At 35.8% G+C, this 24,627-nt stretch overlaps 1 protein-coding gene across 19 annotated transcripts in view; it reads left to right on the forward strand.

Moving 5' to 3' along the window:
- The window catches only part of NRXN1 (neurexin 1), an 828,007-nt gene that overhangs the window by 666,464 nt on the left and 136,916 nt on the right, over window positions 1-24,627 (forward strand). For all 19 annotated transcript variants that reach the window (XM_087717540.1, XM_087717541.1, XM_087717547.1 and 16 more), the window contains one exon: window positions 12,719-12,890. In XM_087717540.1, the coding sequence (XP_087573666.1) occupies window positions 12,719-12,890 (172 nt within the window). The remainder of the gene's footprint in view (window positions 1-12,718; window positions 12,891-24,627) is intronic.

The following is a 24,627-nucleotide window of genomic DNA, read 5'->3' on the forward strand; positions in this document are numbered from 1 at the left end:
AACTAGTTTGGTTTTCACAGAAGTGAACTACACAAAATGTTATTATCAGATTGTAAATGAGATTGAAACATATCTCAAATCTCTTTGTCTCTGTCTCTGTCTCTGTCTCTCTCTCCCTCTCCCTCACTCCCCCTCTCACACACACCAACCACACACTTTGGTGAAGAAAGCAATCATTTATGGAAAGAGTTAAGGAAGAAGTCTACTCCTTTATTTTCCAGTTCTTGTTCTGATGTCTGCATGTGTTTCTTTTTTGTACTGAAGAGCGCAATTATAATATAAGCCCATATCTGTTACCTTGTCATACTATGGACTTGAAAGATTTTTCAACTATCGAAGTCTAGGTTTAAATAGAGTGTTGGAAAATAATTGCTTTAGAAAGGGCATGTGCGACATTGACCACAACACTTGAAAAGTTGTTTCTTTTTCAGACAATCTCACTTTGACACATTTGAGAAATTGGATTATTATTTCCTTCTTTTATTTGCCTGAGGTTAATCAATATTTGATATCCCAATCTATTACTGGATTTTAGCAGCAGCCCTAACTAGGAAGGGAGTAGAAGCAAAACACATCAAAAATCTTTTCTTCTTGTTTTTGCCTGCTTTCAGTTGGATTTGCAGCCCAGACAATTTTTATTTGATCATTCAGTGTGCTTTGTTCTGGGGTATTTATGTATTTATTTATTTTTACCTTTCCTGCTTTAAAGCATGATCAAAAATACCTGGTTTTTATGCTGATGGATTGGCATTCATAGCTCACAGGAATGCACAGGGAAATTGTCAAATAGTTTAAATTTGACAAGATTTGAAGAAAAGAGAAATGTGTCCATGTACAGTTTGTTGTCAATTTACCACCATTCATTCAATGATAATTCAAAATTACGGTGATGCTGGACAAAGGGAGTGGTTCCTGAAATTATGCCTTTAGTAGCATACTACATACATAGGGTTGACTCAGCCTTCCATCCTTCCAAGGTTAGTAAAATGAGGACCCAGATTGTTGGGGGCAATATGTTGACTCTGTAAACCACTTAGAGAGGGCTGTAAAACACTGTGAAGCTGTATAGAAGTCTAAGTGCTATTGTTAAATGCTATTGCTATACCACAATCATGTAATCAACATTTGGGTGGTTGGATATCCGCCCACACTTAAGTCACAAGGATGCTTAAACTTCACCCACCTATCTCTCCCTTATCTGTGCCTTTTTTTGATCCCCTGCACTTTATTGGTTCTGCCACCTTAACTGACCTTTAATGTCTTCTTGCTCCTGTAACTGACCACAGATGTGAGGCATCTATATTGGCCACATGAGGCTTTCTTCTCTAGTCACACATGGTGGTTTCCTTGTGAGGGTTGGAGAAGATGGCCTCACATAGTTAACAACTTCCTTCCAGAGTGGCACATCTCATCGTCAGCAGAAGCAAGAAACCAGAAGTCAGCTGGGGTGGTTGGGTGCAACTCAGCAGGGACCTATGAGTACAAGATGGCAAGAGTGTGTGCATTTGACACCAGGCTGGTGTGACAGCTGGAGTAACTGAGGTTTCCCAGGCCAGTTCCAGCTTTACACTGTGTTGATGGAGTGATTGGGACTTCCTGGGGAACTGCTGCTTTGTGTCATGCTGCTGTGACAGCTGGAGCTTCTTGGGGCACAGTGGTTTTGCACTGCTGGCCTGATCTGCAGCAGCTGATGGTTCAAGAGGCCATGGCATGTCAGGAAGTCCCTGAATTGCGGTATGGCAAGCAGGATGTCTCACAAGGTAGAGTTCAGGGTGACCAAAAGGGCAGAAATGTGGGGAAGGTAAAGGTGAGCAGGGTCAGTTACGTTGCTGAGGCTTGGAGTTGGGCTTAGAATGGCTTGGATTGGGCTGGGTCCTCAAGTAACAACCAGTGGAATTTGGTGACCTACCTCAACAGGAAGTGCTAGGATTGCCATTGCTAAGCAGTGCAGTCACGTGACATGGTGTTTTATGACTATCACTTATTGACAGACATTCTAGTGCCAGCTGAGGTCATAAGTTGAGGACAATGTGAATAGGCATAAGTGTCTTCTTATTATGTCTCAAGTATATCTTGTCACTGTTATATTCAACATTCTAAAGTAAGTATATTCAATATTCTAAAGTAAAACCAGCAGGAGAGGAGGGGTGGCACGTCAGTGTCAAATGCTGAATATGGCCTATTTTTAGGAATTTCAGTAAAGAGCATAAACCTCTCTGCTTTCTGAAATCAGAAAGTTTCTCATTTCCACCATCCATATGAAATAGTCCTGCAAAGTTTATGCCTCGTGGGATCAAAGGCAATCTTCTCATTATATACTGTGAACTGTGAGATGCCTAACAAGGCAATGGTCTTGTAGTTCTGTATTGGGCAGGTTGCAGAACAATGGATGTTTCCTGCTCCCGGTGGTAGCCAGGCCTATTCGATATAGGACTGCTATTGCAAATCTGGTATTTAAAATTAAGCAGCAATGAAAGTGGACTTTCTTGCAACTGGGAGAAATTTCACACTTATTTGAACAACGTCTTTTATAGTAGCAAAAATGGAGGTGAATTTGACCAAATACATTAAGTATGGGGAGATATTACTAATGGCAGTTACCATAATATAATTTTATCTCTACCAATTTCACTTTCCTTCTGTGCAATGTTGCAGCAAGAGAGGCTTCAGGTGCAGAAAAGAAAAGAAAAAGAATGGTTTCCAAGACTATTTAACTATAAATTTTCCTTGAAGCCGCTTTTGGAAGGATTCTTACTTACATATATTATTTTACAGTCATCTTTAATGCCATTTCTAAGAAAGCTGGGTGCACCATTGATAAGCTTGCTTTTTTCCTATCCAAATTACAGTTGCTTATGGAGAAGCATTAATGTTAATGATTTATCAACGCCTAAATTGCAACTTAGTAATTCATGCAAGTCATCAATGTCAGCAGAATGATGTTATGACCTGCTATACCCTGGACTCATGAGAATATCCACGTGGTTTATTTTCTTTCGCTGAAGGCAAAAAAGAAACACTCCTCATATACTCCATAGTAATATTGATCAGTGCTCATATAAATCTGAGATATTTGGCATGATTCCTCAGCTATATTGTATTTCAAATTTCTATCTCTAGTTTTTTTCTTCTTCTTTTTTCAAAATTTGGAACTTAAATTTTCAATTTCATTAGAGATGTAGTACCTCAACCAACCAAGAAACTAGCTGAAGTGTGATGCTTTGGATTTCAGTCATAAAGAAGTAAGAGATGTGCAGGTTCCTAATCAAATAACAATGAGTATTCAAAGGGTAGGAGGTGAGAGTTAAGAATTAATTAAGATCACACCACTACACTTGTTAAAACTCAAGTCTCTTTATTGAAATCCATTATTCCCATTTAACAACTTCAGATCTGGATTTTGTTTCTATGTGTGTGTATAATCATTCCAGATTAGAAGTGCTGCCTCAAAACACTGCCTTGGCGCAGCTTGATGCAATGTTTTGAAACACGATGGCAGGTGCAGTTCACTAGATCTTCATGGATCACCAGGTAGTTTATACCCACCCTCATTTCACTTATCTTATTTCTACATATTGCATGTTCCTGACCTATATATGAATTAGAATTCAATTCAACATTTACACTTTTCTGTATTTATTATTATTTGCAATGTATGTGTACTTGTTCATTTAAAATTTGTCTAAAATGTGCATTTTAAAGATAGACAAAGAAAAATCTTTCAAACATTCTTTTTAAACCAATTTGTGTACCAATGTGGAAATGGAAAAAAATAGTCTGGAAAATAAGTAAACCAAATCTGATAATTCTGCAGGCTCCAAGATAACAAAATAACAGAATAACAGAGTTGGAAGGTCTTCTAGTATAACCCCCCACTCAAGCAGGAGACTGTATACCCATGATGGCACGGGAAGCCATTTATCAGGGCACGTGAGGCATTGCCCTATCAGCCGATCAACGTGCATGCATACACTGGCCAGCTGACTTCGGCCTTCTTTTGAGGCTGTTTTTCGTTCTCCGGAGACTTTCTTGAAAAACCAGCCCTATGGGCAAACTGGAAGTTCGGGAATTGACAGATAAACTGGAAGTCACAATTCCTGAACTTCTGGGTTCCCCATAGGTCCATTTTTCACCCTCTGGAGCCTTCAGGGCCCTTCAGGAGGCTTCCCTGAAGGCTCAAGAGAGCAAAAACCAGCACTACAAGCAAACTAAAAGTCACCATTTCCGAACTCCCGGGTTCCCCATACATCCATTTTTCGCCCTCTGGAGGCTTCAGGGAAGTTCCTAAGGCCTCCAGAGGGCATCAGGAAGGGGAGGCTGTTTTCATCCTCCCCAGGCTCCTAGAAAGCCCCTGGAGCCTGGGAAGGGCGAAAAAACTGTGCCAAAAGCGGTGGGTGCTGGTTGCGCATGCATGCATGCATGCATGGGGTGGTGGTGGTTTCAAGTGCATAGCATTATGGGTGTGGCAGGCCTGTACACTACCCCCCTGCCCTCCCCCTGCTTTTGGCACGGGACCCAAAAAATATTCGCCATATAGCATTCCAGACCAATAGCTGTCCATTCTCTTCTTAAAAATCTTTAGTGATGATGGAGCACCACAATTTCTATAGGCAAGCTATTCCACCTATTAATTGTTCTCAGTGTTAGGAAATTTCTCCTTAGTTCTAGATTGCTTCTCTCTTTGATTAATTTCCATCCATTGTTTCTTGTCTTGTGTTCTGGTGCTTTTTAAAATTGGTTGATCTCCTCTTCTTTGTTGCAGCTGTCAAATATTGGACACTGCTATCATGTCACCCCAGTCCTTTTTTATTAGACAAACCCAATTCCTGCAAGTGCATTTCATATATTTTAGAGTCCAATCTCCTAATCATCTTTGTTGCCATTTTCTGCACTCTTTTCAGAGCCTCTGCATCTTTTGTATCATATGGTAACCAAAACTGGATGCAGTATTCTAAGTGTGGTCTTACTAAGACTTTATAGAACAGTACTAATACTTCACTTGATTTTGATGCTATCCCTCTGTTAATACAACCTAGGATTGTTTTGGGTTTTTTTGGCTGCTGCCACACACTACTGGCTCATATTTAAATGCTTGTTCACTAGGACTCCACATTCCTTCACAAAGTTATCAATATTGAACCAGCTCCCACCTATTCTATATCTGTTCATTTGTTTCTTGACTAAATGTAGAACCTTACTTTTTTCACCGTTGAATTTTATTTTGTTAGATAGGGTTGAGTGTTCAAGTCTTCTGTATCTTGAGTCTATCTCCTGAAGTGTTGGCTATTCCTGCCAGCATGGTGTTGTCTGCAAAATTGATAAATTCCCATTCTATTCCGTGTGTGTGTGTGTGTGTGTGTGTATGTATGTATGTATGTATGTATGTGTGTGTGTATATATATATATATCTGTGTACATACTATACTGAGTAGACAAAATGGCATCCATTGTTCCTTGCTTGATTTTATAAAACTAATAATTTTCCATATCATATTCCAGTTAAAACTGTAAAATCTGGAACTGATATTTAGAGTGGGCTTTATGAAAACCTCAAACTTTTCAAGACTGTCTTAGTATAATTGTGATATTTATGATAAACTCCTGGGATCCAAATATCTTTAGCATTAGATAACCTAAAAATAGTCCTAGCATTGGGCTACTAGAGTTCATTGCCTCAAGCAGCAGACATCAGCAGTTCTTTTTTTTTTAATCCCAATTTTCATGGGAAAAGATTTGGTTCATAAACTGTCTAAATAATTCATTTATTACATGAGAAAGAAGATATTATAGGAGGGCTATTAACTGTCTCAAATCAGTGGCTATGATCATTCAGAGCCATAAAAAGCACATTTGAAGCACTTCATCCGTTTTCCAGGCAGAGATCCCATTATTAAAAAAAAGAGTAATGATGCAATGTAATAATTGTAAAGATATAAAAGGGTTTAGTACTTGAGTGATAGAATCAGTATTTTTCTTGTCACCAATGTTTATTTCTCTCTGTTTAATGCCTTTTAAATGTGTGAAATATTCCTTGCCTCCAGTATCTTTTGCTTGATTTATATCTGCATTATAATCATACTGTTTAAATGTCACTAAATGTAGGATAAATTTGAATTCACAAGAATGCATGAAAGGCATGTTTTCTATGGTTATGTGCAAAAGAAAAGCAGAGGTAGGTTAGGTGAATGCATTTTTAGTGTATACATATTAGGCAAGAGAATGGAAATACTGTGTGTATCACATATAGAGCTAGACACAAATTGCCTATTGAAATACTTTTTTTAAAAAAAATCTGGGTTAGACTGTTTTTCTAAATTTTTCCAGGGGAGTGTCAGCACCTCTTCATTGGATAATTAGGAAAGAAAACCACAAGACTCAATTGATAGAAATCAAGTGTACTTTTACTAATTATAAATGAACAGAAGTGTAGCAAAGCGAAGTCTGATTATTTAGGCGCGAAAGCAAATGATATATTGTATAACCCATTCCCCACCCCTTGGCATCCCATGCATAGTCCAATCATAATTCTCCCAAGTGTCAGGTGCGAGATAACTTCGAAAGGCATCACCAAGATGGAATGTCGGTGCTGTTGGCCTTGGCGGGAAACCTCCCCTGCATGCGCAGCAAGACGGGCAGTAGAAACTCCAGAATCTTCCTCCAGCACAACGATCAGTCCCCTCCCAAATACCATGCCCTCCCTCCCTGTTTCAATGGCAGCCGAAGCAGCAGCAAAGCAGAGGCTGACAGGGAGAAATTCTCAGATAATTTCTCATAGGAAGATATCCACTTATCAGTTGCAGTATCTTCATTGTTTCTAAGGTTGCTTAAATTATCTTCGCTCATGATTTAATGGAAATATGAGAGATCTCCTGGGTTTTACATAACTGAAAAGCTAACTATGGAGTGAAAACCAAAGTATTGGAATAACAACCAGTGGAAAAATATAGGAATCTCTTTTCTCAAAGGAAGGTGATGATGATTATGATAATGATTGATGATAATGATGATGAGTGTACAACATAGAATACAAATGAAAGGGAATATGAATATGACCCATTCTTAGTGGGAGTAGTGATCCATGGCCAGAGTTACAGCAAGAACTTAGCAGTTCTGGACTTGAACTATTGAATTTTCTCAGAGTCAAGAAGGAGCTAGAGAGCTCACAATTATGTCCTCAATGAACTCAAATGACATGCTTAACAGCAACTTTCAAAGAAAACTGATTGAATGAATTAGGACTTCCATAGGTACAGTAGGTTCCTCATTAGAAGTGCTAACCTGGAAGTTAGTCAAAAAGGAATAGTTTTCCTAGCTTCCAAATATTACACAATTCTACTGAACTGATTGTTACCGTTACATCTGCAGGGAAAAATATTCAGGGATATTTTTGCAATGAAAGCACAGATCTTGTTGAATTTCTGTTATGGGGGGAGGAGGGGGGAGGTCCACTACTAATTTCTACAGTTCTTGGCCTACCTTGTCCATCTTCTTCCTTCTAAGTAAATGGGTGCACTCATATTCCTGTAACTGAGTCTGTCCACTTTGCTGCTGTTCATTCTCATCTCCACTTTCCTTCCACCTTCCCTAGAGAACTTGGTTGCATAATGTAGAGTAAAAGAACCCATTTCTTTCATATTACTTTCAAATATGCCTCTCCAAGCCAGAAGACAAATAAGCAGGCAAGCATAAATTGTACTTCCACTTCTGTGAAGCTTTCTTTATGTTCTTTTTTTTAAAAAAAAATCATTTTCTTAGCCATTTTTTCTCTCTAGGCACTGCTACCTTACCTACTTAGCAATATCATGCAGCACATTTGGGTCTTTTCTTTTAACCTGCCTGCCAGGCACAAAGCAACTAGGGTGCTCATTACTGATCCTTCTGCTTGGACATATGAATAGCCTCTGGCTGCATATAAAAGGGGATGGTGCTTCTTAACTATATGAATAACATTAAAACAAGGCACAACAGTATCCCTAGGGTGTCTTGTAGCAAGCTGAAATTTCATAAAAATGACAAAAAAAGTACTTTATGGCTTGCACATAATATTGTAACACAAGTGCAAAAAGAGTGGTGTTTGTACTTCACAAAGCACATTTTGTTATTTGCCATTCTTGGAACTTGCATAGAGAATTGTGCATATCAAAGCTATATAAAACATCCCAATATAATCTCTACATTTTAAATAAATCCTAGAAATTTAGTATCTTGTGCTTTACTTAGTATCAATAAGGCACCAGAACCTGCATAGAGCATATTAATACATACCAATAGCAATAGCAGTTAGATTTATATACCACTTCCTAGGGCTTTCAGCCCTCTCTAAGCGGTTTACAGAGTCAGCATATTGCCCCCACAGTCTGGGCCCTCATTTCACCCACCTCAGAAGGATGGAAGGCTGAGTCAACCTTGAGTCGGTGAGATTAGAACTGCTGAACTGCAGATAACAGTCAGCTGAAGTGGCCTGCAGTACTGCACCCTAACCACTGCGCCACCTGGGCTCATACCAAACCCTACAAACCACTCTAAATCAACATTTTTGGGGGAAATCTTTACCTTTACAACATAAGCAGGATTAGCAACACATGCATGAGGAACCAAATATGCACATACCTAAACATATACATTACAGTCTGCCATACATACATACATACATACATACATACATACATACATACATACATACATACATACATACACACATATATATATATATATATATATATATATATATATATATATATATATATATATATATATATATATATATATATATATATATATATATATATATATATATATTCCACCTTCCATGTTAATTCCTTCTTAGTTAATTAAGATCAAATGTTTTTAACTTAAACAGGAAGACAGGTAGTATACTTCCACATGTGACCAAGTACTTAAATGCAGTTTTGTCTTCAACACTTCACTCTCTGAATCTAAATCTTCTTTGCAGCAAAGATACACTTTGTGTTGATTAGATTTGGGAAGAAAAGTTTGGAAAAAGGCTTATCAAATCAGAACTCGCCAAACAGTGGGCCAGTTGCAGGTCAGAACTTTCAAAACAGGCAAGTCCCGTCCCCCCCAATAAGGAGATTCGAAATGATCCGTTTGAAATTGGAATGTTTTGAAGTCAAACTCTTTTACATTTTCTTGATTAGAAGAAAAAATAGCAGTGATACATTTGATCAGTACACTCCATCTGGCCATCTACTTTAGACTTGTTTTTCATGTATTTTTACATAATAAGTATATTTTGGGCTACTTGGATTTTCTCACCAAAAGGGAAGATATTCTCCTTTGTTCTTAATATTAAAGGAACATAATAGAGTTCCAGGTCCTCTTCAGTTCATTAAAGTAGCATTTCTGTAATTAAAAGTAATTTTGGATCGCATTCCAGAAGGAAAGTACCAAAACAGAACACTGCTTCCTGGATGCTACTTCTGCTTTTACTGTTTTTTACATGCAAATTTTAATGAGATTTCCTTATAATAGTAACTCTATTGTTACCCTAAACCAAAACCAAATGGCTTTAAATGATAACTGAATTATCAGTTGTAGAACTTCTTACAGTCTTTCAATGGACTGGATAACTAAATTTCTTTTAAAGCACATTACAAAGAGAGAGATTTGGTGTTAAACAATCTTGATATTGAATTGTATTATAAACACTAATGTAATCTGAATACAGAAGCAGTGGCAATATTAACATAATTTTTGGTTGAGGGTTTTTTAAGTTCTCTTCAAAGTTTAGTACAACGCTTTACAATAAAATGTGGTATCACTTACATATGCCTAAAATTTTAGCCTTGTGAGAGCCCAACACAAATGAAAATCCTAGTCTTTGTGAATTTTGAATCCCTGATTTCAGTTAGGGTGGGCCTTTGTGCAAAGATGGGGTAGGCAGGATAGAAGAATGCATCTATTCAAAGGTAGCAGGTTCTGCTGTAGGGACTTGCTGCACAGTGTGTAATTAAGACATACAAAAACATCCTATAAAATTCTCAACTTTCTTAAAGGAATGTCAGAATTCTTCAAAAACTAGATATTTGGGTTGAAATTTACTTCTGAAGCATACATTTATCTAATCTCATATAGGCTATAAAAGAGCCCTCCACTTGATAATGCTTTGAGCACTGAAAAGTGATGTAATATTTTGATTCACTATGTCAATGAAAGGGAATATATTCTTAAGTAACCTAGAAATACTCCCTTTTGGGGGGCATTGCAGCTATAATACAGAAAGTTTCAAAGAGTTAGTGGTTGTCCAGATAGCTTAAGCAATTTTGTTCCTACCTTACTAGTTCAGTGCTGGAGAAGAGATAACAGAAATCAAATAATAGGAGACTTCTATTGACACTCTTGTAGTATAGTCAATCTGATTAGCTACATAACAGAATTATGCCATCGTGATTAGTATATAATCACTAAATGGTTAATATAGCTACAGTTCTAGCACATGCTTAGAAAGGACTGACCATAGAATGGCTACATCAACCTACGGTTTTGCATTATCAGAATTGTATGGTGACAAATAAATGAAAACTGGGTCAGAGAAACAAAGTTTCTATGTTTTCTGCTCTCTTGCATTCATGTGCATTTTTTAAATCTTCCTGTGATATTCAATGTTGTTGTTTGTGTTGCCAGTTTTTTGAAGTAGTGAGTTCTGCCACATAAAAGCATGTAAATGCATCTAGTTACTATGATTTGCATGCACCTGCTTAATTTTTAAAGGTGTTTTGCTTCTTTTTTCTGTTTATAAAATGTTATATAGGAGCAAGTGGAAGCAAGTAGGAAAGACATGGATGAATACTGAAATAAAAGAACATCATCAAAATTGGATGGATTTCAAAAGCATTTGATTTTGGAGCAAAAAAGTTGAATAAAGTATATGTATTTTATAGTCACATGCCTCTGGGGAAGTTCTTAAATATTTAATAATTCATGAAAAGGGATGATTGCTTACAGTGCCAGAGAAATTACATTTTTGGTTTGTTTGTTTTTACGTTTTCTGATGAATATGAATAGCTGAGTAAGAGGGTGATTAAAACACATGAATTGCACAATTTGTCACTTCAGTTGCTGAAACAGTTTAGAAGAATCCACAATCTCATTTTTTTTTTTTTTTGCTTTGGAATTTGTTTACCTAGAAAAAAATTGTTTCTGTGGTTTTTTTTTCCTGTCATCTTTTCTAAGCAGGTTTTAAAATGGCTTTTCTTTTAAATTATTTTTTCCCCTCGTGAAGGAAGAACGGGTGACCCCTACTCCAACCTAATATTATATATGCCAGGTCAATGAAAATCCTCATAAACACCTCAGGCTCTCTCCCATTGTTCTCAAGTTAAACCCCGAGGCAAGATGGTGGTTCTGAACTTAGCCAATCTCCCTGGGGATAATTCTAGCTGTGCTCTGTGGCCACAGTCTGTGTATGATAAGGAAGTCTATGCAATTCACCCAACAAATTTACAGTTCCTTTAAAGAGGGTTATGTTTAACTGAGGGATGTAGTCAAACATGCACATCCGCATCTCTGCCTAATCTTACAATTAAGGCTGCTGGTAGGAAGCACTGAAGTTGTTAATGCTTCTTTGAGGAGGTTTCTCAATATAGATCTGAAATATAGTATAAAAAGTGACACAAAGTTGTATAATAATAAAAAAAAATCAGGAGGATGCCAAAAAAAGAAATAGTACATTCTCAAATAAGTGATTTTCTATTTGTTTTTGAATCTGGGGCTTTTCAAAAGGTGCAGCAATTAAGTTTATTCAGTCAGTCGTTCTACGGTTAACTATTATTATTATTACCACTAGTACTATTACTGTCTCCTTTTTTCTTCTCGCTTTTCAGTTTGCTCCTTTCTACCCTCAGTTTTATCAGAATGATTATTCAGAAAAAGAGCATTTCACTTGTCTTTGATGGAAACAAAAATCAATAATTGCTTTAGTCTGTATTTTTTAAATGAACACAGCAAGCTACTCCATTAAGCAGTAAATTCCCAGTTATGAGTCCTTTTTTCATAATAATTAAAATAGATAAGAATATTTGGAGTGAATTGTTGCCTGAGCAATGTGGCAATGCTTTGAATAGATAAAACTACCTAATTGCCAATACTGCTACTATAATTTTATGGGAAGTGGGACTAATTAGATCTGAAACCAGTTTGTCCTTCCTGGTGTTTCAGATTACGGACTGTTCTTTCCTTAGTTCAGTTGGTTGGTAAATTTCCATGTGCTACATTGAATAATGTATATTTTCTAGCTGTGATACAGAGCAGTTTCTGCCTCATCAATATTATCCACCCAGGACAATACTACATTTAAATACCGATTGAGAATTCTAATGTTGATCATTCTGTTGGTTCCGGAATTTTATTTGGGATATTTGTTACTTAACAATAAAATTACTGTTCTAGGATTATTCCCATAGGGAGGGAGGAAAAAGTCCATTTGAGCAGATTTCTTTAAATAGTGCTCATGTAATTTCTTCCCTTGCCCTTCAGAGATCTCTTCTAGAAGGAAATTGACAATAGTAGGAGGGAAGAAAATTGTATAGAACTTTTGAGGAAGATCAATGTTACCTATGCTATCCTTCTAAAGATTAAAACTGAGGAGAACGTATCCTTTCAAAGGGTAAACTAGATAAAGCACTGCAACTCAATGTGTAGAGTAACTTTTTAAAAATAACTACTAACATCTTCCATTGTTTCTGGCTTTTCTTCACAGCACCAAGGAAAAATTGGTGTTAAATTTAATGTTGGAACAGATGATATCGCAATTGAAGAAGTCAACGCAATCATTAATGATGGGAAATACCATGTAGTACGTTTTACAAGAAGTGGTGGCAATGCCACATTACAGGTGGACAACTGGCCGGTTATAGAACGCTACCCAGCAGGTGAGAATGTAAATACAATCTGATGGATTTGTGGAATTACAGGAATTTAAAGAGGTTTTTTTTTCTTGCATAGGTATGTAGGATCTTTGATTCTTCAAGATGCCTAATTGTTCTTTACTGCCATTAAAAATGTTTTTACCAATTGTTAAAATAGCAATTTTATTTTTGAGTCTTTATTTCATTACATTGGACAGATGAATAAAACCAAGGAGATAACAAAGATGTCAAAATTCTTTAAAACAAAGTTTTAAATAATAATAATAAGGTATTAATGTATTGTTGTATTTAGATAATGCAAAGGCTTTGACAAAAATAGCTTAATATATTGAAAAACCATTTTAAAAATCTGGAATTAAAATATGTACTGAAAAATAGTACTCATTTTATAAACTACTATTAAGCAGAAATTGTGAAGTAAAAAAATATATTACAGCACTAAATTAAAGAAAAATTGGATTAATTTTAAAAACATTTGTTAGTTGTGGTTCACCAGCTGTTTATTTTAAGCTATCTCATCAAAATTTGCCCAACATATGGTTTGTTCCCCCCAAAATATTTTTTTCTCATTAGATGAGCTGTGGTAGGGCCTCAGCAGATCATCAATTATATTAAGTATTTTTAATTGACCAAGCCAATGGACAGCCTTGTGATTTGCACAAAGCCATGAATTTGTATGCTGAATCTTATGAAAATGATGTGACTATCCTGCCATATTATAAACTGGGAAAAATGAAGTTTAGGAGAAATAGATACAAAAATGTGGATATTTTTATGCAGTGTTTAAAATAACAATACTTGATGCAAAATGAAAATAAGGCAAACTGAATGAGATAAAATATAATTGATTCATACAGGCATTTCTACAATTCTTTTGTAATCAAGATGGTCTGATGTCACTGAGAGATTTTCACAGGATGAAATTAAAGTTTCAACATTTTATAGCACAGGAGTCGTGCTTTGTGGTCTTACAGCCAGGTTTGGGCTCGACATTGCCATTCTTGACTTCCAGTCATATGTGATAAGAGTCTAAACAAAGGAAAGGTTACTATTTCACCTGAAGTCTTCTATACTATTGGTCTGAGACCAATTAGCAAGTTCATGATTTTTTCTGGTACTTCTGATGATATTCCAATTAATAAGCTGTGATTCTCTGCACTAATGAGTGGCAAGAATGGAGTCTTGTGGAGACTTCACAGGTTTTCCAGTATTTAAATTAACAACAGTGGAACAGTGGAACTTCTGCTGTTCTTTATAATCAGCATCCAAGACTGTGAGTTTAAGAAGGGAAGCTTTTCTTTTGTCACTCCTTTTTGTGGAAAAAAATGCATATTTCTTAATCATAAGTGTTGGCTGGTCTTCATGACAATTAAAAGAATATATTCTTGACTATACTTATTTAATTTTAGTGTCTGTGGATTGACTTAAAATTTTATCTGCTGCTATTAGTTTTATTATCTTATTTGTTATTTCATTTCATTTCTTATCTAATAAATGCAATTTGGGGAGAGAGGTTGAGCTTTTTAAAATTAAACTTTCCCTTTACTTTGATTTTAATGCTCAAAAGCAAGTTTAAAGTATGTGCAACAATAAATAATTCTATGCTATAGAATCCCTGGGCATTTGGATTTAATATTAACACTAAGTCATTTCCTGTATTCTCCTCCTCCTCCTCCATAAAAAGAAAACTTTGGAAACGTTTCATAAAATGTTAAATGAGTGTTCACAGTCTTTCTGTTGATTTTAGTAGTTTCTTGTACACTACAGCAGAGTCTAATTAAAGCCATAGTTTCAGTCATAACTCAGAGTTCCCTTTTGCATCTTCTTGCTCAGCTCAGGCCAGTTGTTCTTAATCTTTAATTTTCTTTTAAGCTTTTATCGATATCATGATGGTGCCTTTGTAATGTAACAGCAAAAATTGGTGTTTTGTTTTGTTTTTGCACTTTGTCTTGGTTTAACTCTGCCATTACAACACCCCTTTTGCTTTTGTGCTTCTTGTCTAATCTATAAGCCACGTTCTGCATCTGGATCCTTTTCAGTTCCTGGCCCAACCACAGGACCGAAACTCCATTGGGGACAACCATTCTTGCTCTGCTTGATCTGCTAGTGGCTTTCGATAATATCAACCATGGCATTTTTTTTAAGGTCAACTTAAGGAGTTGTGGGAGGGGAGGGGAGTACAGTTTTTTGCTAGGAGGAATAAAGGGAGATGTAATTAAATCCTCTTGTGAATCTAGGTTACAGAAAGCTAGATAGTAAGTCTTGAAAGAGAGAAATTACATCCTACATCCAAGGCTGGTCCCAATTTGGGTTAATAGGGACCAAGAGGTCCTGCTCACAGCCCCTTCTTTGTATGGTGCCACAGGGCTCAATGTGTTCTCTTCTCCTCTTTAACATCAACATGAAACTGCTGGGCAAGATCATCCATCACCATAGGACAAAGTTTCACCAATAAACTGATGATACCCAGCTACATATTTCCATCCCAGCTGAAGTGAATGATGAAGTGGACAACTTTTTATGATGCCAGAAGGCTATGGGACTCTAGAGGAGAACAGCACACTTCAACTGAAATCTAGTAAGACATAGTGGCAGTGGATAGGCCCCTATCTAGGAGTTTATCAATTTTGGTCCTGGATAGGGTTGCATTATCTCAGACCAGATATATAACTGTGTGTGTGTGTCCTTTTGGATTCACAGCTCCTGCTTGAAGAGCAGAGGGCAACTGTGACCAGGAGGGTGTTTGTCCAACTTTGCATTGTGTGCCAGTCATGTCCCTTCCTGGACAGGGAAGCCCTCTGCTTGGTTATTCATGCCCTGGTCATCTCGCAATTGGATTATTGCAACATGCTCTATATGGAACTACCCTTGAAAAGTATCCAGAAGCTTCACCTGGTGCAGAATGCAGCCATATGAGCCATACTAAGTGCCTAAGAAAGGGCATATATAACACCTTTGCTCCACAAGTTGAGCTACATGCCAGTTTGCTTCTAGGTCCAATTCTTCAGACCCCATCAGTTAAAATTTTTCAAGAAAGACAGATTTTCTGCCACTGTTACTGCATTGGGAGACATCCCGTCTTTTGACCTTCTTTGTAGGCTTGTGGTGAGGAACACAGAAACCCACACAATCATGGGACTTGAGAGGGCTCATAAGAAACCCGTCCCAACACCTGTAATCTGCTAACTGTTAATCTCGGAATTCTTTACCTTCTGAAATGTTTGGTATGGAATGGAATAGAATAGAATCATTCTTTATTGGACCAGTGTGATTGAACACACAAATTTGTTTCCGGCGCATAAGCTCACAGTGTACATTTAAATCAGAACTACTAAAGACATTTCACTGAGGCTGCCATCAGCAGTGGCATCTTTAATGGAATCTTATATGTATATATGATTTTTTAATAATATTGCTTTACAATTTTAAAACTTTTAATCCTAAATTATTCTAATTTTAATTTTTAATTTTATTGATGATATTGTACACTGCCTAGAGTGAGGGACATGGGCAATTAAGAAATATAAAATATAAATAAAATAGTACTCCCGAGGATAACAATACTTTTTGTCCATTTTGGAGTGGTTTGGGGTTTGTTTGTATATGAAAGCAGTGGCCTACATACATATGGCAATGATGATTATGTGGTCTATATATACTAGGTGCTTTGAGCTGTTACAGAAAATTCTAAACGTTTCCTGCTGCATTACAGTTATCTGCTATTATCTATTCCTCCTTTCCCTTTCCAAACTGCTCACAGTTACCTTCATCTCCAACTCTTCCGTGGGTTGTTGTGATCCTTTGATCCTTTTGTCAGTGAGTATCTCCCCCCCCTTTTAAAAATAAATAAATAAATAAATGGGACTGCTGCTACTATGGGGAAAATTTGGAAGTGATTGTCATAAGGCCAAATTCCTGTTTCTGGATTCTGCTAATAATAACCTAATGGTTATTGCTCCATTGATTCAAGGCTTCTCAGAGTAAGCAGCTGTTTCAACTTTGAATCAATGACTGACGCCAGTTTTATTTTATTCCCTATTTTCTTTTATTTCCAGACTCTTTTTACAGGGTTTTTACAGTCTTTAAAGAGTTTAAAAGAGTACTGTGGTACTATTTCATACTTTGACCAATCAACTGAGGAATTCAGGATTTAGATCAGGCTTCCCCAAATTAGATTTGTTTGTAATTTGTTTTCTAGCTTGGGCTCCCATCAATTCTAACAAACCTGACTGGTGGTCAGGAATAAAGGGAGTTGTAATTAAATCCTTTTGTGAATCTAGGTTACGGAAAGCTAGATAGTAAGTCTTGAAAGAGAGAAATTTGTGTCTCTGAAGACAGTCATAATTTTTGAATGAATGAATGGTCACACTGACAAGGAATTCTATTGCAAAAATACTGCACAACAGATCTGATATTTTCCCTTACATTTCTATAATACTTTCCTAATCCATTGTAAACTTTTTTTAAATGGGCTCTTCTATTTTTGGCTATGAATTATCTCTAGCCACTTCTGCTATCTAGAGCCAGTTGTGTTTCAGAGCCCTCCCTCCCTCAATTCCTTTGCTGGCTTTCCATTAAATCATAATTGTTTCAAGCAATACAAATATATCCAGCCTATCATTATCTGGTGCAATATTTTAGACCAAGTTATGAATTTTGGAAATATAATTAATGCTTATTATCATGATCTCAGTGTGTTTTAGGTACCTGTTTAAAAAATACAATTGTTACCATGGCATCTGCTTTTTAACTTATCTCCTGTACCTGCATCTGGGTTTAATTAAACATTCACAAGATCAGCAGATTAATTAAGAAGTCTTTTCATCTGAACTGTGCAGTTGATTCCTTCTTCTCTGAGATGGAAGAAATCAGTTTGACTTCCTGTAATACCTCAGCCTGATTAATTCTTTGTCCAGGCAAGCAATCTAGGTGTTTTCACTTGCTTGTCCATTTAAAACTTTTTGTTACTATATGAATTTAATAATACAGAAAAAATGGTTTTCATTATGTAGAGGTTTTGATTTGTCTGGATGTGTGTATTTCTCCTTCTGAATTGCATGATCACGTTTGTTTGTTATTTTCAATTAATTGTCCTTAACAAGAAAAAATAAAATTCTATGTTGGTTGATACATATAAAGCTCTTTGGCACTTCTGCATAATTCAAGTGGGAATAAGAAAATCATATATATTATATTCAGCTGCATATTGAACTAAATATTTACTGTGTCCTATTCTACGCCCACTTTTACACACACACACACACACACACACACACACACACACACACACACACAGACACGGGAATTTTCAAAAAATCTCACCCATTCATCTTTTTTATCTCACCTTTATTATTCTTATAAATAATTCAAGGCAGTGAAAATATATAATCTCCCTTCTTCCTCCTATTTCTCCCCACAACAGTCCATTGAGGTGAGTTGGACTGAGAGTGATTGGCTCAAAGTAACCCAGCTGATTTTTCATGCCTAAAGCAAGACTAGAACTCTGTCTCCTGGTTTCCAGCTTGGAGCCTTAACCACTAGATTAAACTGACTCTGATATATTTAATATTGTCTGCATAGAAAAAGAAAAGTGCAGTCAATAAATATTGCACACCTGTTTTCAAGGAGAAAGAGAGAGAAAATGTGTGTGTGTGTAATTATGATTATTCCAACTATCCACCATTTCAGCATAATAAAACTAAGGGAAAGTAAAGTTAAGATCTGTAATTTGGACCATGTAACTGACAATATTTTTCTTCCTTACTATTCCACTAAGAGTTAAAAGTGATACAAAGCCAGCCATCACTTCAGATTTTTGAGATCTTTTAATCTCCTTTGACTGTGGAGACGTTTGTTTTCTTTAGCAAGCAATAACAAATCCATAATCTTGTCTCATCAGAGGTTTTAATAATATTTCTCAAGTTCGTATTTTGTTTTCTTGTTTTAATTAGACAAATAAATATTCTGAATTCGTGATATTTTTCTTTGTATATTTATGAGCTTTCTCTTTTGCCCTTTTTATCTTTAAGACTATAGTAAGGAGCAAAATCTTATTGTTGCTTACTTTTGCAATTAGAGAATTTTTTTTTAATGAAATGTGTGGTGTGCTTACTAATACTTCATTGACAGTTTCAGCATCATTTAACACACTGGCACAGCACTTATTTTAAGAACCTGGAGGTTGTCACATGAGTTGTGCTTTTGAGAGATGATATAAATTATTAGAATATTTCAACTTCTCCTGGAGAGATGTATAACTATAGAGATAGTAAGTATAACCCGGAAAGAATGATGTTATCAGACCTTAAAGGGTTTTTAAGCAGTTTTCATCGTCTGAGAGGACACAGTAGGCAAAGTGTAGTAGAATGGTCTAATAATTTACCACTTATTTGAATTGTAGGTTGCAAGATTACTCTCCAGTGGGATTTTGTATAATGGGAGGAACAGATAAAGTGAGGTAGCTATTTTTATTTTTTTCAAAACAATAGTAAATTGTTAGAAATCAAGCCTGTAGCATATTTTGAATTGTCTATCTGAAACACATAACAATTACTTAGTTTTGAATAATGGTGAAAAATGAAAGGTGATACCAAGAGGTTGCAACTCAGAATATTTCAGAAATACGTTTTGATCTTCCATAACTATTTTCAAGTCAAGTTTCTTTTTTTTAAATTTAAATATATTTATATAATTTATTTAAATCAACATATATAGCCACCCAATTTACATATTGTGACTAGGAGCAGTGAACATACGACTAAAATTAAAACCACATTAAGATTAAAACTACAAAAGCAAGAAAATTAAAAACAACAATAGTAATAATAGTAACAGCAGGTCAGCCCATAAATCCACAGAAAGATAAATATATATATATTGATAAGCTCCTTCTAGACCCTGTGCTTGAGAGAGCATCCAAGTCTTTGAAGGAGGAGGATGCTTTTCTAAAAATGAAATGCCAGCAAAGAGGTCAAACAAATCTCAGGAACCATAATTTGCAAAATTCACGCACCTTTCCTGGGCCTTGTTATATAATACTGGTTAATAGATGAGGTCCAAAGTATGCACGCCCTGCTGACTCTGGTAGGAAGGATGGAAACATTTGGACAAAAGTGGTCCTGCAAGTATGTTGCTGTGAATGGCTTTATAAGTGGTAACCAGCACCTTTAATTTGCACCCAGGCTGCAAATCAATGCAGCTCAGAGAGCAATGGTGTACTATAAGTGCACTGAGAGGCACTAATAACTGCCCATCCCACTGTATTTGGAACCATCTGTAGCTTTCAAGTTTTCATGTATTTATTGAATGCATATGGTGAGGAGCAGAGATGCATTATCATCCTTGCTTATGATATTCTGGACTCCTTACATTTCTAATTTTCAAATTTGTAATGTAAATAGTGTCTGTCTGATGGGCCATTCCTGCTCCTCTGAAAATATTTCTGAGTGATAGATATGTTACTTGACTAGGCAACATCATAAGTCAGTTAACTGGGTTTAACACCAGACAAATAAATCTAGCTGAAAACAATATTTTAATCAAGGAAGTACCAAAAAGAAATCCACACCACCACCACCACCACCACCAACAACAACAACAACAACAACAATGGCAGGGTAAGCCTACTGTATATAAACATGGAGCAAACCTCATTTTCATTAAGACTGATGATGTTACTTAGTCTGATAATGAAATGTCTGTAAGCAAACAATCAAGCTAAGAGAGCATCAAGGATTCCACAGTTCAACATGTGTTTTCTTCTATTGATAGATACATGTTTTTGCCTGTACTCATTTATTTTTTGCTGCAATAAATAAATATGAGCCCAGGGCTTTATTATTCCTTTCATTATGCTTCACTTTTATCTACATAGAACTTCTCCTAACAAAAATTGAACTATAGCTCAAAATACATTGACCACAGAGTGGTCTTTTGCAATAAACTTCCCAAGTAATAATAATAATAATAATAATAATAATAATAATAATAATAATAATAATAATAATAATAATAAGCTTTATATGCTTATTTCTGAACTTAGTTCTTAGAAGCTGTTGTTTTCACTTTATTTATTGGTTGTTTTTTTTAGCTTTCTGAAAATTGATAATCTAATTCAACAAACTGATTATATATCTTTCTGTTTTTTTTCTTCTTAACAATGCTATCTTGTTTGTTGTTCTGATTCTTTTACCTTTCCTAGATTCTAATCTTCAACTTAGATTCTTTTGTAATAGTCATCTATCTCTTCTTCCCTGATTTTTTCTTTGCAATTCTTCCATCTTGCTTTTGAAAAGATTACATGAGGATTCATGTGGTTGAGACCCAGAATCTCTGTTGAAGATCAGCATCTTAAAGTGGATCTACTCCCATCTTGTGTTAACTTGGACATCTGAATTGCAAATTTAGTTTCAAAATAACTCTTATGAAGATTAACCAGAAGCCTGAAGTTGATAGTTTTGAGTTAACATCTGCACAATGAACTGAGAGGGAAACATATATTATTCTCCAGTTGAATAAGAAGCAGCATACTTCTATTTAAGATAGAACAATGATTTTCAAACTTGTATTAATATCATCCTGTTTAATTATCTTGATTGGTGATATATAAATTGTCATCATGGCTCCCTAAGAGGCTCTTCTCTGATGACAATTAAAGTAATTGTTGTATTCAGCTATAATAATTGTTGTTTCAGGACAAATCTAGAAATTTCCATAGCCTAAAGTAAAAAGTAAACTGGTGATTAGGTTTCAGCTCAAATTTAGGCAACAGTAGCTGAAACAAGTTAAGGAATCTATAATTCCTGTATATGCTGAACAGAAAAAAAAAGCCTTTACATATATGTATGCCCCCACCTCCCAGTATAGCTTAGGAATGTTTTTCCCAAGCAGAATGTCTAGTGCCTATCTGCCAGTTTTGATGCCAAGACAACAATCATCTTATGAATTATGATGTACATGTTTCTAACTTGCAACTGTTTAACTTGTTATTTCATTTTTATGTTCCTAGGATTAATTTTTTTTAAAAAAAATGTTGTTTATTATGTTTGCTTTGCTTTGGACTTTTATTACAAACTGCTCTGAGTTATTTTGGCCAACTATGTAGTGTTCGTGAGATGGGTAGCTATAGAGTTGCATTTGTGAGATGGGTAGTTATAGAGTTGCATTTGTGAGATGGGTAGCTATAGCAATAGATTTAAATATCTATCTGCCTATCTCCTGTATGTCTTATCTCAATATTTATCACACAGTCTAGATCAGTTTGGTGAAAGGATGGATATAACCCCAAAAAGCATTTTTGACAATCAAGAAGAGTAGAACAACCAAAGCCATCAGTCAACCTCCATACAGATTATGTCTGGTCCTTTTTGGCTTCTCAGCATACCTTGTCCGTGTCAACTGAGCAGCAGCAGTAGTAACTGATTCTAAACATTGCACAGTGGGTTCTAAACAACAGCAGAAATTAGTCTGTGCATGGCCAGGCCTACCCAGGACCATACTCAGAATATCGTATTAAGTTGTCTTTGTTTTTGCCCCAGATTTCCTGTTTGTGTTGAATTTTGGTGTTATGCTGGATGGTAGCACAAATATTCTCATAAACTTTTCTGTCAGCCTGCTTTTCTCTGCTTTGTCATTGTGGTGATGCATTTTGTTTCCATTAAGTCCTCAAGCAGCCCTGAGGTTGCTCAGAGTCTTCCAAAAGGCAGCATAAATGAGCTGCTGAGTTGAGCCTTTGAGCCAGACAATTTGCTGTTCCCGATATGAAACAAACAAAATTAATTTCTGGGAAACAGCATTGATTTTTGAGATGTATTTGAGCCACATGGTGGGTGTCTTTCTGTGCTTTTAAAAAAAAACAAAATAAAAAAGAAAAATTGGTCACATTTGTCTCTATCTATTTGCTAGCATTGTGAGTTGTCTTCAGGACAAAAGTTTCTATTTAGTTAGCTAATTCAGAACAAGTCACTATAATTCATACTGGAAATGGAAAAAGTGACATTCTTGCCTGGCCTAGATAAAAAAAATTGAGGGGCACAACCTAAGTAATTCAGATAGCTGAGAAGATATTAATCTCTTTGTTACATCTACTTACATTGTAAAAATATTTTTTTTCTTAGCCTGACTGTTAGGCATTTTATGTGTGCATTTTATTTATGCCTTGAGAAAGTTGGCCTATTCCCATATACTTTTCAGGGGAAAAAACCCCACCTTTAGTGTATCCAATTCTGTCCCCAATTCAATTGAATTTATAACCTTGTTGTAACAGTCACAGCTTCACAAACAGATGCCTTTGCAATCAAAATGATTTTCCAGAAAGAAAATGACTTGAGATATTAGAAATGAACAAAAACAGAAATAACTTTAAAATTTAAATGGACGTTGCAATAAAATTTTGGAACGTGAATTTAGACATTCTATTATCTCCCTCAGTTAATAATTGAAATCTTTCATTCATTAATACATCAAATTCTAATTATCCTGTGTTGAGTGATCAATATGACTTCCCTTCCAAATCATAAATCAAGCCACTTTTGGTGCTGTTTTTGACGAAGCTCTCTACGTTTGAACAGGAAAATATAGCAGCTCTATACACCGAGACTGAATAGACCACACCAACTATGGCCCTGATTCTTGAAAGGAGTTTTTCGTGAGATAGAAGGACAGAAGAGATAGATTCACATTAAACTTCTTTTAAAGTGAGAGCATGGCTTTTTTTTGCTTTTTTTTTAATAATTGCATCATCATATCAGTAAATGTTACTTTAAGGGAGGACAGTTGGTATTGTAATTAAGTTGATGAAGTAGAAACTAAGACACCATGAATTCTAGTCTTTGCTTATCATGAAAGATGGTTTTGTGTCTAATCTATCATTCGGTCTCTCAGTTCAACCCACCGTATGAATGGTGGTTGTGGAGGAGGAAGGAGCATTGTATATGCTGTGCAAAAGTAAAGGTGAGAAATGAATCAAATAAATAAACTAATGAGAATGAGATCTTCAAATGGATTAATTATTGCTGTTCAGCCTCCTTTGGGGAAAAAATGCAGTGGCAGTACCTTAAAATGAAAAACCAAGGAACTGATCATGTTAGGTGAGGGTTATGGGAGTTGATTTAGTATAGTATAGTCTTTATTGTCATTGTACAAAATAAATACAACGAAATTGGTTGTATCCCAACATATTGGAATGGAACCAGTTTGGAAATGTTTTTTGTTTGTTTGTTTATTGGATTTATATGTGGAAATGGCTGTCATGGGGCTGTGCTTTAAATGGAAGTGCTTTCCTTTTTAATTTCTTGTAATACTTCAACATATCTGTTCTTCTGAGCTACTGCCACCCTATATCCTATTCCTTGAGTACAGTTTCATTTTTACTATTATCCTCTACCATGTTCTCTCTCTCCCTCTCTCTCTCTCTCTCTCTCTCTCTCTCTCACACACACACACACACACACACACACACACACACACACACTATGTTGTATTCATCGAAATAAAGAATCAATACTTAACTTTCTTTCCACATCCAACTGCTCCTTTGTGGTCAGTATATCATAAAATATTAAAGCCTCAGTGTCATTAGATTTGGACCTCTAACACTCATTTTTTTCTTTGGCTCATGCAACAGTCCACACAAATCTCATAATCTCTCAAAGGGTTTGTGTTCTTCTTTGGACTGAAGCTAAGAAGGAAACATGCCAGAACATCTTCCAATGGGTAATATTTCAATTCAATAAGTTTCCTT

The sequence above is a fragment of the Thamnophis sirtalis genome, unplaced genomic scaffold, assembly GCF_051295495.1.
Source record: "Thamnophis sirtalis isolate CommonGarterSnake01/CBP01778 unplaced genomic scaffold, rThaSir2_p1.2 scaffold_6, whole genome shotgun sequence".
NCBI lineage: Eukaryota > Metazoa > Chordata > Lepidosauria > Squamata > Natricidae > Thamnophis > Thamnophis sirtalis.